This window comes from Octodon degus, unplaced genomic scaffold (assembly GCF_000260255.1).
Source record: "Octodon degus isolate 3935 unplaced genomic scaffold, OctDeg1.0 scaffold00196, whole genome shotgun sequence".
Lineage (NCBI taxonomy): Eukaryota > Metazoa > Chordata > Mammalia > Rodentia > Octodontidae > Octodon > Octodon degus.
The window spans coordinates 2,484,418-2,499,192 of NW_004524772.1; the positions used below are offsets into that span (position 1 = coordinate 2,484,418).

The following is a 14,775-nucleotide window of genomic DNA, read 5'->3' on the forward strand; positions in this document are numbered from 1 at the left end:
TTCTGTGGATAAGACTGTCATTCAAAAATACCACACTGAATGGCCACAACTGTGAAGTGATAGAAAGCCCTGTCCAAGCAGGAGAAGGCTAATGCTTCATCTAGCCCAAGAGGTCTAAGTGGTTCCAGAAACTTCAATGGTGGTTGTGGAGGAGGTTTTGGTGGCAATGACAGTTGCAGTTGCGGAGGAAACTTCAGTGGTTGAGGTGGATTTGGTGGTGGATATGGTGGCAGGGGAGATGGCTACCATGGATTTGGTAATGATGGAATCAATTATGGAGGTGGTAGAAGCTACAATGAATTTGGCAATTACAACAGTCAGTCTTCAAATTTTGGACTCATGAAGGGAGGAAACTTTGGAGGCAGAAGCTCTGGGTCCTATGGTGGTGGAGGCCAATATTTTACCAAACCACGAAATCAAGGTGGCTATGGGGGCTCCAGGAGCCACAGTAGCTATGGCAGTGGCAGAAGGTTTTAAACACTTCCAGGAAACAAAGCTTAGCAGGAGAGCAGAGCCAGAGAAGTGACAGGGAAGCTACAGGTCACAACAGATTTGTGAACTCAGCCAAGCACAGTGATGGCAGGGCCTAGCTGCTACAAAGAAGACATGTTTTAGACAACACTCATGCATATGGGCAAAAAACTCAAGCACTATATTTGTGACTAATTGTACAGCAGGTTATTTTAGTTTCTGTTCTGTGGAAAGTGTAAAGCATTCCAACAAAGGGTTTTAATGTAGACCTTTTTTTGCACCCATACTGTCAGTTGCTAAATATAATAGTCTGATCATGACGCTGAATAAATGTGTCTTTTTAAAAATGTGCTGTGTAAAGTTAGTCTACTCTGAAGCCATCTTGGTTAACATCCCCAACAGTATGAAGTTAGAATTCCTTCAGGGTGATGCCAGGTTCCATTTAAAATTCTTTACAGTTGCTTGGTTAAAGAAATCATTGTCTTCAGAATCCTTGGTGTAGTTGAACTCACAGTTACTGTTGTGACCTCTGAATTTGACCACGGAAAAGGTCACCCAAGCAAACAGTCAGCTACTTGGTTATAAAAATGATTGTTGGCATATCCTATATATATAGATTGAATAATGGTACCAAATACAATGATAGGTGGGCTTGAAGCTCTGTATCATCCATTGACATGTGTAATCAATAAATGATTTAATTCTCTTGAAAAAGAAAAAGTAGGCATAGAGTTTAACCTCGCTGCTCAAGGTGGTAGTTGGCGGAGCATCAGGACATGACTTTTTGGGGAGTGGGGTATCGTGAATTGAACTCAGGACCTCACACTTCCCAGGCAGGCACTACACCACTGAACTAAGCCCCCAGCCCCTTGTCATGCCATTTTACCACATGCTTTCCTTTGCTTTTTGAGTTTTCTTCTTATGACCAGCAAGCATAAAGAAATACAAATGTGGTAGCTGATTTAAGACTGTAGCAGTGGATGATCAATTCAATATTTAACTTTGTACTAGATTGCAGATATTCAAAACAATGGGTTTTAAGATCCCTGAGAAACTGAATTTTTTTTTATAAATCTGACTACTGTTTCCTTTAGCCTGAGACAATCCTACCCCCAAAGATATTTTCAGTTCTACTCTTAGTGAATTCCCTCCCAGAGTTGATGATTTTTTTTAATATTTTCAAGAATGATGAAAGAGTGACAGTATTAGAAAAGCAGTCATGAAATATGACTCATGAAGATTTTTCTCTACAGACTTGCTAGAAACAAACTATTTTATTAGTTTGAATAGCAGAGACAGTTAAAAGACCGAGGTCAAATATTTACATATTCATAATACAGCTGCGAGTGCAATCCAACAGAAAGGCCTGGATCTGCAAACACAGCACATGGAGCATTCGTAATAGTGTGTACAGGTTTCATCTTGTTCAGTGCGGTCAGTCAGTGTGTTTTAATATACTATATAGAAATCATGGACCACATTTCATGGAGCTGGCAAGCATGCTTCTTTAGATGCCAGATTTTTAAGAAATTTCATCATGAAAGATGAAACTTGGGTCTGTGGTTATGATCCTGACCACCGGTCAAATCTCTCAATGGAGATAACTGAGCTCTGCTTGAGAAAGTCTGTCAGTCAAGATCCAATCTCAGTGTGATGTCGGTTGTTTCTGACCTTGAGGGAATTGTTCAGGGGAGTTTATTCCCAGGAATACTACTGAGAACTCTGAATATTACACAGGTTCATAAAGCATTTAAGAAACCATGTGCGTAGGAAATGACCTGAGAAGTGGGCAGTTTTGATAGCCATCATGACAATGCTCTGTGTCATTTCCGGTATGGCAAATTCTGTCAATGAAAACATCACGATGTGCCAGCACCCATTGTTTCGCCAGATCAGACTTGTTCCCAAAGTCAAACTGCCATGAAAGGTAAACATTTTCAGTTGATTCAGGACATTGAGGCGGCCAGGACAGTGCAAGAAAGCACACAGGTGCGAGAGGACTGGCAGAACCGCTCCTGAGAGGGGCGAGAACAGTAGAATAGGAGAGCTCAGAGACAGGGGAAGTAAACACATGTTTTAAACTTAAGTACTGGGCTGGCCAGACAGCTCAGCAGACTAAAGCACCTGCTCAGGCAGACACAGGGACGCGGGGGACCAGGGCTCAATCCCTGGCCTGCTGTGCCAGTACTGCTCCGAGGCGCTCTGAGACTGTGACTGAGACTGGGCCTTGTGGCGCACGCCTATAATCCCAGCACTTGAGAGGCTGAAAACAGAAGGATCACTATGAGTCTGATCTGTGTAGTGAGACCCTGTAGATCCTGTACTAAACACAATAAATAAAAAAATAAAATCAACTTAAGTACTCATTTTTTAAACTTCAGCTTTTGATCATGTCTCGTGTGTGTGTGTGTGTGTGTGTGTGTGTGCACGCGTGCATGCGCACCACTAATCTGTTTGGTGGGTCCATCTTTAATCCAATGAGTTTTGTCTATTTTTTGCATTTCATGTATTGTTAATTTGACACTAATAGCTCTACCAATGCCTAACCACTTTTGAATAAAACTGTACAACATCTAAATGTTGCTGCCTGAAACTTAGTATATGTATTCTCCTACAATGATGTAGGCAGCATTTAGTGGTAGCAGGTGGCATTACAGTTGTAGGGGTTTTGAACTGGATGTGTTAAGATGTACATATTTATATTTAAATAACTTATTATTATCCAGAAGCTTTAAACTGCATTATTTCTGTTAGCCTTTCAGATCATAATCTAGTAAATTATAGTTTCTTGAAGAAAATCAAACTTAAATATCTCACATTGAGTAGTCTAATCAATAAAGCCATCATTAAAAAGAGAATCTATACATATCTAGAATTGAATATACATGTCTTATCTTAAAAATAACATGTATTTCATTCACTGCTATTAGCAAAGAGTGGAATAGTTTGCTTTACGAAATGGTAAGGAAGTATAGTAAGTAATAATATGTTTTACTTAACATCACTGTTACCCCAAGTCTCTCCAAAACCAACAGAAAGTTGAATTTCCATGCAATGGTCAAAGAAGCAGATTATGTGAGTGTAAAAGATTGCTGACTTCCTCATGCCTCATTAGTAATCAGTCCCAGAATTCTGAACCTCTGTGTCACTGACCAGGCTCTTAGCAGCATGTTCGAATGTCCCACTGGGTCAGCTCAGGAAGCTTGAGTCATGGCGTGAGCAAACAAGCAGAAGAGGATCCTTTCCTGGCGGGGGAGCAAAGCTGAGAGTTAGTGCAGAAGAGAGAAAGGCGTGGACGGGCTGGCTGCTGCATCCTGTAGCGCAGGCTCTGTGGACTGAGCAAAAGGAAACTTCCTGACAGGAGAATAATGATGCCCTAAGGAGAGAAGTAAACATCTGTTCTCCTGCCTAGAGAGTATGTTTAGAGAAAGCAGCTGTTATCTGCCCTGAGTTAAGAGGTGGGCTTTTTCCACCTCGTGCTTTCCAGAATCACATTTGTGCTTCATCTCTGATGCTGGAGGCCAGCATAAACCATGAAGGCCTTTTCTAAACATTTTCCTTTCTCTCTTCCCCTGCGTCAGCCCGTAGAAAATCCATACTTCCTTGTGAATTGGCCTCTTGGGGGAAGGTTTGTCAGAATATGAACTTTCATTGAAATCTTAAATAAGTGTGGTACATTGAAGTGAGCTCTGGAGGCCAAGATGAGCAGTGAATGTACCCCAAATTTGCAGAGAAATCTACAGCTGTGTCTCTAGGATAAATTATTAGTTTGGCTTCTTTTACTCACAAGAGATGAACATAAAGCAGAGTAGTGACGTCTCAGATACCCACAGGAAATCTAAGTTTGGGAATCTTCTTCAATCTCTTAGTATTTCTTTTCTCTGACCCAAAATAAATAAAAGCTTTTTTTTCATCAGGTTAATCTCAACTCAGTTAGAACACTTTAAAAAGTGCTGAGGTGGCTGGGGGTGGAGGAGTGGGGTTCCCACAAATCCCAGGCCCCCGGGGCCCCACAGGAGTCTAGGAGAGAACCTGCACGGGCTCCACTCGTGCAGAGGGTGCCAGGGCTCGTTGGCCCCCGGGCAGGCTGCTTGGAAAGAAACAGCTCAGTATGTCCTGGTGTTTCAGGAGAAGCTGGAATGTTGATTTTAAATTCTTCCAATTTTTAAACAGTACAATAGATTTAGTAATTTAACAAAAACTAATACCAAAGAAAAGAAACTGAAGTGCCCTTGCAGGTCAGACAGTTTTCTAACACTGGTTAGTAGGTGTTATTCTTTTAAGATTTGGGACTTTAAGAATACAATTTATTGACTACAATTAAGCAAAAATGATCAGATTTTTCTGTTCTATTCACTTAGTATTTTATTTTATTTTATTTTATTTTGAAGAGTAAAAACAAAAGCAGAAGCAAATAGCAGAAACAAAGACAGAATCAGGGTAAAACTGCATTGCATATGTTACAGATTTTCACAACAAGAATAGCTAACAACAATTGCTCTATTCTCTTTTTTTATCTTGAATACCTCTCATCTTGGTGTTCTAAAGGTGTACCATTTCTAATGTCTTATCAATTATTATTATACGCTCATTAATACAAATTTTTAAAAGATAAAAAAGAAGACAAGAAAAACATTAAGGTTTCTTGAAAGCAAGCTGTGATATTCATTTAATACTTATATTTAAAAAATAATAAAACTCACTAGTGACTGTGGATATAAAAGTATGTAAAATAAAGCCTTGCCTGTAGATCCCAGTGTTGTTTAGGAGACAGGAAAAAAAAAACATGAATATAAGTAATGGTATACAGAATGTAATTCAGCAGGGTGAGGCTAGCTCTGGGGTTCATTTCACCCTCCAGATAAGAACACCTTAGAAAAGAAATATATCAATTAAAAAGAGGAAACACTTTACAAAAAGATTGGCATTGATGCACAAGAGTAAAGTATGTTTGAAAAATGTAAGTATTTGCTACACTTAATAAGCTGTAAAATCAAAGCCAAGGATTTCAATGAAGAAGCATGTTTTCCTCCAAAAATCAAAACCAGTTTCTCAAAGCCTATCCCAAAGCTACTAAATCAGAATCTCCAGGCTGGTGTTATGTCACGCACAACAGGTGCCTCCTGATCAGGCCTGGGCAAAGCAAATGTGAGCAGAGCAGCGCTGGTCATCTGCGCAGGACAGACTGTCATGGGAGAGGAGGACAGCCGGCCAGTCGGTAGACCTGGCCCTGTTCCACACCGAGTGAGGGTAGCGTGCACAAGAAAATTAACTTCTTTGTGCTTCGGTTTTTGTAGCTGAAAAAAAATAGACCTGGAGTATCTATTTTGTAAGATCGCCCTGAAAATGAAATGCTACCATTTGGAACACTGTCTTTATCTCACTTATTAGTCGATTCCAATCTTACAGCACTGGGGCAGCTCCAGAATAACTACTCCATAGATATTTGTTGAATAAATAAGGCCAGCGAGGTATAAAAAGGCTGTATTATTGAAGTCTTTAATACTGCTTAAGTGTATGATTATTAAGTATATTTAATATTGTTTTAAGTATAATGCCAGAATGGCAAGTTTCTCTTTTTCTCTGCCTAGCCTAGCTGGAACTGTATTAGTTATTCAGTTTATTTAAAAAAAAAAATTAAAAAAAAAAAACCCAAGTGTAATGACATTGAAATGAAAAACAAAATACAGTGTGCTATTTCCCTGTAGCCAAGTCAAAAAATGAATCACCCCTGCCCTTAATGAACAACTTTATTTATTGTGTCTTTCTCACCTTACCTAAGGCTGCTGTGGTACCATCCGCCCAGACTCTTAAAATTACGGACTTCAGCTTCAGTGACTTCGAGCTGTCTGACCTGGAAACAGCACTGTGCACAATTCGGATGTTTACTGATCTCAACCTTGTGCAGAACTTCCAGATGAAATATGAGGTAGGAGGGTAGGAGGCAGCTGTTCTTTGACAGTGTGTGTATGTGTGTATGTGTGTGTGTGAGAGAGACAGAGACAGAGACAGAGACAGAGAGACAGACAGAGAGAGAAACAGACAGAGACAGACAGAGAATAGAGAGAATTGGTTTGAGACAGTAGTATGAATTAGGAATTTTTACATTTCAGTAATCATTTTACTGTCATCTCATGCAAACTGTCAGCCAGTAAAAAGACATTGAGCTCCTGCCATATATCCAGCGCCAGGTCAACCAACAAAGGAGTGTGTTGCTAGCAGTGACAGCAGAATGTTAGGGGCAGGGTCACAAGACGGATCCGCTGGTGGAGGATGAGGGTGTTCACAAGAGAAACTGGAGAGGAACTAAAGAACCAGATTATATAGAACCTTGTAAGCCATTCAGAAGAATTTGGATTTCATCCTGAAAATACTGTAAATCACTGAAGAATCTTAAGCAGGGAAGTAACACAATCCAGTTGCAAAGGTTTTGATAACAGTGTACACAGAAGGGCCAAAACAGAGAGAGCAGTTCTGGCAGTGAGGGAGTGCAGGCACTTGACATGCGGCCAGACTCTTGGCTGGAACAGGGTCACCTGGAATGGAGATGAAAATGTATTGAACCCTGTTGGTTACCTTATTCACCTCTCAGAAAACAGCAAGACTTAAATCAATACCTTGTAATATTGGTTATTACAGGAATTCTGTTTTGTCTCCTAGTGGCTATCTATACAGAATCAAAGAATAAAGGAGACGTGGCTGTGATGATGCACACCTGTAATCTCAGCTACTCAGGAGGTGGGAGCAAGGGGATTGCAAGTTCAAGGCCAGCCTGGGAAATTCAGCAAGACCTTGCTCCAAAAAACGCTGGGGATGTGGCTCAGTGATAGAGTATTTGTCGAATAAGCAACTACCAAGCCTTTGGTTTGACTACTAGTACTGAAGAAAATAAAACAAAAAAGATTAAGAAAAGGCCAGGCATGGTAGCATGCTATAGAAGGCTGAGGCAATAACATCATAAATTCATATGCAGCCTGGACAACTTACTGACTTAGTAAAACCTTGTCTCAAAATAAAAAATATGAAGGGCTAGAGATGCAGCTCTATAGGAAGGCCTTGGGTTCAATAATACTACCAACACCACCATTACAAAGAAAAAAAAAGTTTAGAAAGAACTATCTAGAAGAATAATTCAGCAATCATGCCGTTCATGTTTTGCTTTGTTTTTTAATCTGTTAACTATCTGTTCTCCATGTACATATTTCCTATTTAAAATTTATGTATTTTGAAGTCCTTTGCTACTTAGCTTTCTATTAATTCAAGAAAATTTTAGGGGGCTAGGAGATGGCTCAGTAGAATAAGCGCTTCACTGGCAAGCGCAAGGGCCTGAGTTCAATCCCCAGTTCAGCAAAAAAAAAAAAAAGAAAGAAAGAAAATTTCATTTAGCATCCTCCGTATGCTCAGCACTGTGTTACACTTCAACCATGAGTTGTCCCTACTCTGAAAGGGCTTTCACTTAGGAAAGAAAGCTAAGGGCAAATAAGCACAGCTGAGATTAACATAACTGCATCCCATGCTACTGCTGGCCCAAATCTAAATGCTTTTTATGTTAGTCAGTTTGTATTCTGTTTTCTTGAATCAAGACCCAGAACACCTGTCTGTAGACCAATAATACTTCACTTTTACCATTGAATTATTTTATTATTTTAACAACAGGAACTGTCCTTTGGTTGTTATTATTATCCTCATTTTATAAGTAAAGAAATCAAGGCAGCATGATGCACTAGAAAACTCAAGGAATTTAAGTTGCAGATACCCCAGTGATCATCTTGTATCCCTTGGCAATTAATCTCTCATATTCTCTATTTCCTCTTCTGTCAGGATTAGTGGTGACATTCCCTGCTGTGAGGCCCATACATCTGTGTGATGTTTGCAGGCAAGATTATACTTCTGTCTGATAGTCTGCCTCATGCCCAGGTGTAGAGTATGTGTCAACTATCGTGTTCATAAGCCAAATTTTCCTTTGGGTGTCACCACCATCACCTTTCCGTGGTATAGTATAGGGCTCACTGTTAAAAGCCTCTTTTATTAATGGGATGAAGATCTCATTTCTGAGCTTAGCTTTGAGAATTTCAGTTCTGTTTGACAATGTCTCTGTTCCCTTTCCATTCTTTTGAGAGCTCCCATACTGGAAACTTGTAATAGTTCCCTTGAAAGTTTGAAAAGTCTTCCCCAGAAATAAGTTGATTTCCTCTTTGGCTTTTAGCATGTGAGGACTGAATGAAAAAAGATAATGAAGGGCCTGTGAGATAGCTCAGCGGACTAAGTACCTGCTTAGGCAAGCACAGGGGCCCGTGTTCATCCTGAGTGCATTGAGCCAGCCACCTGTAATCCCAGAGCTGGGGAGGCTGAAAACAGGAGGATTATTAGGAGTCCAAGCTCTGTAGAGAGACCCTGTATGAAATACATGAAAAAAAAAAAAAAGATAAACACTCAGAGTTTCTCTAACAGTCTTTATTCTTCACTTTTCTTGGATTTTTATCCATAGGAAACTATTTCATCTCAATGTGTAATTCATCTACTTTCCTTTTCTGTTTGAATAGGCACTATTCTAACTCTGAGCCACATCATCCTGACCATTACCATTACTTTGACTGGTCGTCTTGTCTATTCACCTCTTCTGTTTTATTTCAGATATTATTGTTATTTAAGATGATAAAATTAAAATGCTGTTGCTTGAGAGGAGGTGAACATCACGAATCTGCCCTGATAAAGAATAGTTCACATTGAAGAGTAGAGCTTTAAACCTCCACTTGTCTTCAGAGTCTTGGGTTACTCTGTGGTGGTCATGACCAGGCCTCTTCTGAGTTTCTGAAGCTGATTCTTGACTTTGCTCCAACGAATCTGCATGTGCTGCTTATTTTCAACTTCTGCCTTTTGTGTGCATTTGTCCTCTGAATTATGCCCACTGCATTTTATACCACCATGTATTCTTCTTCTCTTCCTTAGAGCCTGACTCAAAAAAAATCTCTGCCGAAGTCCTCCAGGATTGCCTCATGCCTTCTGCCCCGCTGCCTGGCAGTGCATAAATTCATGCGTCCAGAGTTATGCTTGTTTCTGTAGTCACACGTGCACGTCTGCCACTTTTCACTGCAGACTGAGTTTGCAGGCAGGAGCCGAGCTCGGAGTGGGCTCTTCTCCTGTTCCCATGACATCTGCAGTGTACCACTCTGGGAAGCTGCGATAATTGTTGGGGACTCTGCATTATGGGAGGCACTCTCCAGAGCCGTCTAAGCTAGGCTGAAAACGGCGACCTCACAGTCCTGTACAGAGCGCGGTGTTAGCACCCAGCTGGTATTGCCAGACATGGAGAAGCTGACCCAAAATTCTTGTGTTGCTGTTGAAAATATCCTGATAACATTATCTAAAGCTGTACTTAAATCTATCAACTATTGTAGCCACTAAGTTGTCCAATTCTATTAAGTTCATCTTAACATATGTGTAGTAGTGTACAGGAGTTACGTTTCATATAGTCAATTTGGTAATTCAGATTTTATGGCACATATGCATATTTAATTATCTATCAATTTAGAAGAAACAAAAGGATATGTCCGTATGTTAAATTTCTGGGGATTTTTGTTTGTTTTAATGAATCACAGGTGATTTTCTTCAGTATGCCATTATGGTTTCTAACCATATCAAAGAAAACTCACAAATTTTACTAAATTTTTCATGAAAGATTAATTCACCATCCTCCTGACAGATCATATGCAGAAATGGTCAAGCTTGCATTGTACTTGGGGTGAATATATGTCAATCTTAGGCGCAAAGAAATTTTCTCCTTGTAATATAGCTCAGCATCAGAGGTTAGGGGACATCGTATTTGTCACCAGAATTCCCTGAGAACTGAGTTACAGAAGAGGGACAAAAAAAAAGCCTAAAAGGCAAAGGGAACAGGTGAAAGCACTGGTTTCCTGCTGGGCCTTCCTTACCCAGTTTCTAGCAACACTGCTGAGGCCTTGTCCAGGCCTCCTTCTGTAGCTCATCGTAGTGTGCTGAGTACGGGAAGAAAAACATCCTTTGCTACTTTTCTGATCCCCTGCACAGTGCTCTTTGTGTTTAGAGCATCTACAGTGCATGCAGGGAGAAGCAGAGATTTATTTTGACAAAACCCCCAAAAGTATAGAAAACCATTCAGATTTTCAAAGAGATAGTCTGATGCACAAGGGGCAGACTGGCCATGCTTTGGGTCCATGAGTCCTGGGGATTTTCTTGACACTGCACTTAGAAGTTGAATTAGACCCAACCAGGAGGCCTGCTTAACAGCACAGTCCTTTTTTTCCCCTATCTGCATCACCTTTTGTATACACTTATTTTTCATATAAACTCCCCAGCTTTATTTTGCATACGTTATCTTAAAATTTTTATTTCTTGTTAGCCAAGAAGCACTTGCATTGGATGCTTCAGCGTAATTCAAAAGGACATAAGTCTTATCGATGACGGTGTTAGGACTTGTAGCTGTGGTTTGCCCGTGTGTGTGCTCTCTCCCCTGTCCCTCATCTACCCAGAGCTTTGTGCTTGAACACCTTCACAAGTGCACAGCTTAGGAGCATGAAAGAACTGTTCTCCTAAGCTGAATTCCTTCATGTGTGGCTTTCTAAACTTCTAATTGATGACACAGCACCCAATATCTTGTAAAAGGGTAGTTAGTGTCCTGCCCATGCCAAAAGTACCTCTCTTAGAGATGTTGTATATTTTACATCTAAGTTGCCATGATGACCTTTAGAGTCCAACTGCTCAAGTTTGAATTCTGGCCCCGTCCCCAAGTTGCTTCCATTGTCAAAAAATCAAACTAATACTGCTTCCCTTGTAGGCATAAGGGTGAGATGCAAATGCTTCGTGCTATGCCTTGGAGATAGCTAATAAGCATCGACAGTTCCTGTTACTCTTTGTGCTTTATTTTCTGAAGGTTCTTTGCAGATGGATTTTGAGTGTTAAGAAGAACTATCGGAAGAATGTTGCCTATCACAACTGGAGGCATGCCTTTAACACAGCCCAGTGCATGTTTGCTGCCCTAAAAGCAGGCAAAATCCAGGTACTTTTGAGAGTCACTTATATCTCTAAGACATTTTGAAACCTATCAATAAAATATGCAACATATTCTTTCAAGTATTTTTTAATGTACACTAGTGGAGATTGAAAATGACTTACTGCCACTTACCTAGTAAGTCACAGTTTGTTAAAGAGGTCTAATATGACAATATACTTAGTTGCTAACTTTTTTCATTATATATATATATATATGGCATACTAGAAATGTTTTAAATAGCTTTCTGTTATACTTCTATAGTCTTTGGAAAAGTGAAAATTTCCCTCAGAATATGACAGTGCAATGTGAAGAGAAAGTATCACATTCCTCCTGTTCACCTTCAACTTCTCCAGAGTACCATTCTTCAAAACCCACCCAAGTCCCATGCTTGGCTTCCTGGGGAGGCCCAGGGCCCGCTGTGGTATTTTCTCTGCAGCACTCACACATGTCTATTATTTCAAAGAGAGGGTTTTGTTTTCCTATACATTGGTCAGAGGCTGTCTGCAAGGAAGCTTAGTGCAGAAAATGTTCAAGTAAGTTGTTCCTTTCCAGACCACATTTTAGCCATGTCTGTCTTTAGATTCTAATTTCAGTAGGACTCTGCTGGTTATTCTAGGTAAGTGATTCCAGGCATCTGTCATGTAACTCTTCAACTCAGAACTTCCATGCCCTTTTTAAAAAAATAAATTCTAAAAATGTTCTTGTCCATTGCATATTGTGACTGAGCGGATCTAGTAGAAGTGCTTAAGCTGGGTGGCTCATTGGGTGGAGTGCTTGTGCAGTGTGTGCAAGGCCTTAGGTTCACTTCCATCATCAAATTAAAAGCAAACAATCATCTGAGAAGCCCTATGAAATAGCCATAGCAAATGCTGCCTAGGAAATGCTGGTGAGAAATAGCTTGACTGGGCTGGGGAGATAGCTCTGCGGCATAAGCACCTTCCTGGCAAGAGCGAGATTTGGAGTTTGATCCCCAGTAATGCCCTGCCAACCGTCAGCGTGTGAAGGTGGTCAAAACCCGGCGTGGTGATACATGCCTATAATCCCAGCACTGGGGAGGCTGAGACAGGAGGATCACTACAAGTCCGAACTACATAGTGAGACCCTGTAGAAAGAAAGAAAGAAAGAAAGAAAGAAAGAAAGAAAGAAAGAAAGAAAGAAAGAAAGAAAAAAAAAAAAAACTTATGCCTGATAGAGCTGACATGATGACTTCACTTGTGCTTTATTTTTTCTAATGAAGGGGAACATGCGCAGATAACACAAATGGCAGACATTAAAAACTAACCTATACTTGGTCTGAACGTGCATAATGCAACTTTTCAAAGCCAAACTTTTATTCCTAATATATTTTGCTTTGTGTAGCACTCACTTCACCTACATCCCTTGAGGATACAACAACTCACAGCAAACGTTGAAGCAAAATGTACAGGGAACCAAAAGAGAAGGAGCGATTATTGACAGCTTATTATGATTCTCCCACATGCATATAATTAAGAATTAGTGACACTGGGACTGGCGATGTAGCTCGGGGTAGGGCACTGGCCTAGCACATATGGGTACCTGGGCTTGAGCTCCAGCACAGAAAAACAAAATGTGATTTTACTGTAAGTGGACAGATTATTCTTTTGTGAAGCTTTTCAGCTTTTTCTGTTGCTAAGTAACATTTGCAATAATCCTATTGTGAATGACAAAGTATAGCTGATTCCCTACAAGCTAGAGTCTAGGGTGAATATAACGAAATACATAAAGCTTTGATTTAAAAAAAAAAAAAGATTACTGAAAAAAACCTAGTCAAATGCGCTTTGCCGACGTGTGTCTTTTCTTTCTTTTCCTCGCATGCCTCCGACCGGGTAGAACAAGCTGACGGACCTGGAGACCCTGGCATTGCTGATTGCTGCTCTCAGCCACGATTTGGACCACCGTGGTGTGAACAACTCATACATCCAGCGGTAAGATGGTTTATCCAGCAACACGAGGAAGTGTTTCGTTAAATTGTAGGGCTGTGTTTTTTAAATTAAAACCACAGGGGGGAAAAATTGATGGTTCAAAATTTCAATTGATCAAGCTCCCATAATTACTCTGGTTATATTTAATGGAAATGGAAAAATAATGTAAGTCTGATAAAATGTTGATCATGTTTCAGTCCTGAAGTTTAAAAAAAAAAAAAAAAAAGCTTAAAAGAACTTTAGAAAATTATTTAGACTCATTCAAAGGGAATAGAATTTTACCCTGAGATAGAAGAGATAGTGCTGGAGAATTATTTCCTATTGAACATTTTTTTAAATATGCAACTGATTGAACTAGTAGATGGATGTCTTTAAGGAAACTCCAAATGGCTGATGTCTTGAGGACAACTCAGAAAGCTCTCTAATCACAGACCCTTTATCTAAATAAACAGAAAGCTTCATGTAAAAAGAACTGTAGTAATGCAACAACTATGTCCTGTGCTGACCTTGGATGGGAAAAGATAGCTCTTGTCTCACTACCACGGTCTGGCGGTTTCCTCTTGGAAGCCTAAATGTTTTGAAGAACTACTAGGTGACGCGTGCTTTGTCTCTGTGTTCTGCCACATGATTGCAATCCTAAGGCTCCCAGGCGCACTGAGAGTCATTGAGGAAGGGACCCTTACACGCAAAGAGTTATAGCATAGTCAAGCGACACCATGTGGCGCTTCACAGTCAGCACAACTTAAAGATCAGAGGAGCTTGCACCGTGATGCCTGGCTTCAAACCAAACCTGCATTATGAGCAGCTGGACTGTTGGTGTGTACATTGCTCCAAGACGCTGTGTTGCTCAGTGTATAGAGAAGAAGAAGAAAGAAAAACAACACCAGTCTATTTTTCCCCTCTGTTTATTTAAAAATAATTACCCGGAAAAAACATCTGGAGAAACGTCACATTCTTTCTTAAAAGAAAAAAAAGTCCTGGGAAAAAGTCATAAATCGCAGAATCTTGCTTTCACACACCACAAAGCACATTTGAACCGAGTAATAATAACTTCAAAACAAAGTGGTTTTGGAGATGGATTTCTTCCTGCATCCCTGTGGACTGAGTAAATGAAACCAAGAATTTTTTTTCCAAAGATTTTTAAAATTTTTCCTTACTGGTAAATGAGTGACAACATACTGTAGGATTTTCTTAGCCAGGGGATTCTTGAGAGAGAAAGTGTCATAAACATCCCCATATAAAGAACTATCTCCTACAAAAGGTACTGTGCCCAGACTTCATCGGATATGTAAGCTAATATGTGACGTTAATTTGTATATGCAACAATGGTTC

The 14,775-nt window shown here is 40.1% G+C and overlaps 1 protein-coding gene across 3 annotated transcripts in view; it reads left to right on the top strand.

The window, feature by feature from the left end:
* The window catches only part of Pde5a (phosphodiesterase 5A), a 125,897-nt gene that overhangs the window by 90,905 nt on the left and 20,217 nt on the right, over window positions 1-14,775 (top strand). For all 3 annotated transcript variants that reach the window (XM_004644248.3, XM_023704417.1, XM_004644249.2), the window contains exons 12-14: window positions 6,254-6,400; window positions 11,381-11,506; window positions 13,352-13,446. In XM_004644248.3, the coding sequence (XP_004644305.1) occupies window positions 6,254-6,400; window positions 11,381-11,506; window positions 13,352-13,446 (368 nt within the window). The remainder of the gene's footprint in view (window positions 1-6,253; window positions 6,401-11,380; window positions 11,507-13,351; window positions 13,447-14,775) is intronic.